We start from the raw sequence: 2,500 nt of genomic DNA on the forward strand, positions 1-2,500 counted from the left end.
CACATTCAGAGAGAGAACAGCTTGAAAAGTCACGCAAGCAAGACTGTACATGCTTGCACCCAGACACACACACACACACACACACACACACACACACACACACACACGCGCACAAGAACACACAAACCACAAACACTCCTAAACACATAATAACAGGAACACACACACACAAACAAACAAACAAACAAACAAACAAACAAACAGACAAATGTGCAGAGACAAAGACACAGACACTTACACACATCTCATCCATCAGTCTATCTTCAAACCCTATACCCCCATGTTCCCCCTTCCCAAATACACACCGCCCCCCAATCCAACACACACACACACACACACACAAACAAACACACACACCCACACTCCTACTCCCTCCATCTAACACCTACCCAACACACACACACACACACACACACACACACACACACACACATATACTCCCTCCATCTAACACCTACCCAACACACACACACACACACACACACACACACACCCCTCCCCGCCCCATGCCCACCTGGTCTGCTGGTGGTCCAGGGTGGAGGCCTCGTGGGCCTTCTTCCAGCTCATGAGGTACTTGTCCCTCTGCAGCTGCAGCTGGGCGTGCTGCTGGCCCAGGTAGGGGTGCTGCTGCTGCTGCAGGTGCTGCAGGTGGTGGGGCGCCAGCGGCTGGCCGTGGCCGTGGCCCAGGGGGGGCGCGTGGCCCGTGGGCGAGATGATGTACAGCTTGGAGGAGGAGGAGTCCATGGAGCCGCCGCCACTCTTCAGGCCCCGCTCCGACGGACTGCCCGAGTGACGAGAGCCACTGAGGAGGAGAGAGGGAGAGAGAGAGAGAGGGGGGGGGGGAGAGAAAGATAGAGAGATAGGGAGGGAGGGAGGGAGAGAGGGAGAGAGAGAGAGAGAGAGAGAGAGAGAGAGAGAGAAGGAGAGATAGACAATGGGAGTATGGGTTGATAAAGAGAGAAAGAGGGGAAAGAGAAGAAGAGGGTTAACACTCCGTTATCAAATCACTCAAGTATCTCACACCATCACACCTCCAGAAGAGAAGCATCAAATGAAAACCATACTACCATTAGAAAACACTACCACTTACACTACCATGACAACACCGAATACACAAAGTTGCAACAACAAACAAACAGCAAGAGAAATGGCAGCTGAGACAAAGTGAGGATTGAGGAAGAGAGAGGGGGAGGGAGGAAGAGAGAGAAATTGACAGACTAGGGAAAGGGGAGGGAGGGAGAGAGAGAAATTGACAGACTGAGAGAAAGAGAGAGAGAGAGAGGGGGAATAGGGAGAGACTAAATTGAATTTAGCCCATATAATCACCAGCATTATTGCATTAGAGTCACTCTGATCCCTTAGGCCCATTCATTTAGCTTTACTCCTGCCAACTGGACACTTCACAACTGACCTTCACTTTGCCTGTACCACGCCCTAATAAACTCAACTGGCCCACACATCGGCCCCTACACACACACACACACACACACACACACACACACACACACGGCAGGCATATTAAACAAGTCAGCTATTTCAAATGTTTACACAATGCGACAACACACAGCAGGGTTATTAAAACAGTCTGCTGTGTAAATGTTTACGCAATGCTTAAAAGTTGCTCTGTGGAGTTCTTTTGTTTTTCAGTTTAAAAGCGCTTTTAATATAAATCAACAGAATGTGAAGAGAGTCGTTTTAGCATGCAAACCAGCAAGCATCCAGGCTGTCTGTCTTATCATGTTGCACCCGATGGGACGCTGTATTCAATACAATCCAAGTCAATGGCTGTGTTCATTTTTTTCACATGAGAGGTGATGTTTATAATCCAAAACAGGTCTTGATCAAATGCTGAGAATTGTTAAACAAGGTAGTGGCTTGGACTGAACCAATCAGCAGCTTCAGAAAGGCACCTAAGGGGAACGGAGACATTTGATTGACAGTTGAATTCAAATATCAACCTTTTGTTTTTTCCAGAACAGTGGACTGCACCTTGAGTCAGTAAGTAAAATGTATGTACGGTATAAAGCACATTTAAAACACAGCTTTCACTGACCAAAGTGCTGTGCAAAATAAAACAAATCATAATAATACAAATGTAATAGACTTAAATGAAGCCTTCCTCTCTGTGAGCCCAGCCAGCACCAGGCTGAAGCTTGTTTACACACCCTTTTCAACTGCACCCGGTAGAATACACACTGAGGGCGCTTTCTGAGCCTGACCCAGTTTGGTCCGTTTGAGTCTGCGTAGTGCGTACGCTACTCTCTCCCTGTGCTAGTTTGGACTCCGACTGCGTTAAACTCAAGCTGTTCCTCCAGCTCCTCCTGACACGGCCCACGACAACAGAGAGCGGAGCGACGGTCAAAACACTGAGGACGACCGCGCAGACGAGGCCTGCCGCCCTGCGGGAGAGGACGCGGCGAGACGCACACACACACACGCACGTAGGCGCACACACTCGCACGCTCACACACTAGCGGAATGAGAAGGGCACTCGCTGGGG

At 49.4% G+C, this 2,500-nt stretch overlaps 1 protein-coding gene across 1 annotated transcript in view; it reads right to left on the minus strand.

Annotated features, from left to right (window-relative positions):
* Window positions 1-802, minus strand: part of LOC134074809 (signal-induced proliferation-associated 1-like protein 2) — a gene marked incomplete at both ends in the record, with an annotated part of 12,502 nt that extends 11,700 nt beyond the window's left edge. Inside the window, one exon of the mRNA XM_062530496.1 lies at window positions 515-802. Within this exon, the coding sequence (XP_062386480.1) occupies window positions 515-802 (288 nt within the window). The remainder of the gene's footprint in view (window positions 1-514) is intronic.
* Window positions 803-2,500: the final 1,698 nt, after the last annotated feature.

This window comes from Sardina pilchardus, unplaced genomic scaffold (assembly GCF_963854185.1).
Source record: "Sardina pilchardus unplaced genomic scaffold, fSarPil1.1 HAP1_SCAFFOLD_241, whole genome shotgun sequence".
Lineage (NCBI taxonomy): Eukaryota > Metazoa > Chordata > Actinopteri > Clupeiformes > Clupeidae > Sardina > Sardina pilchardus.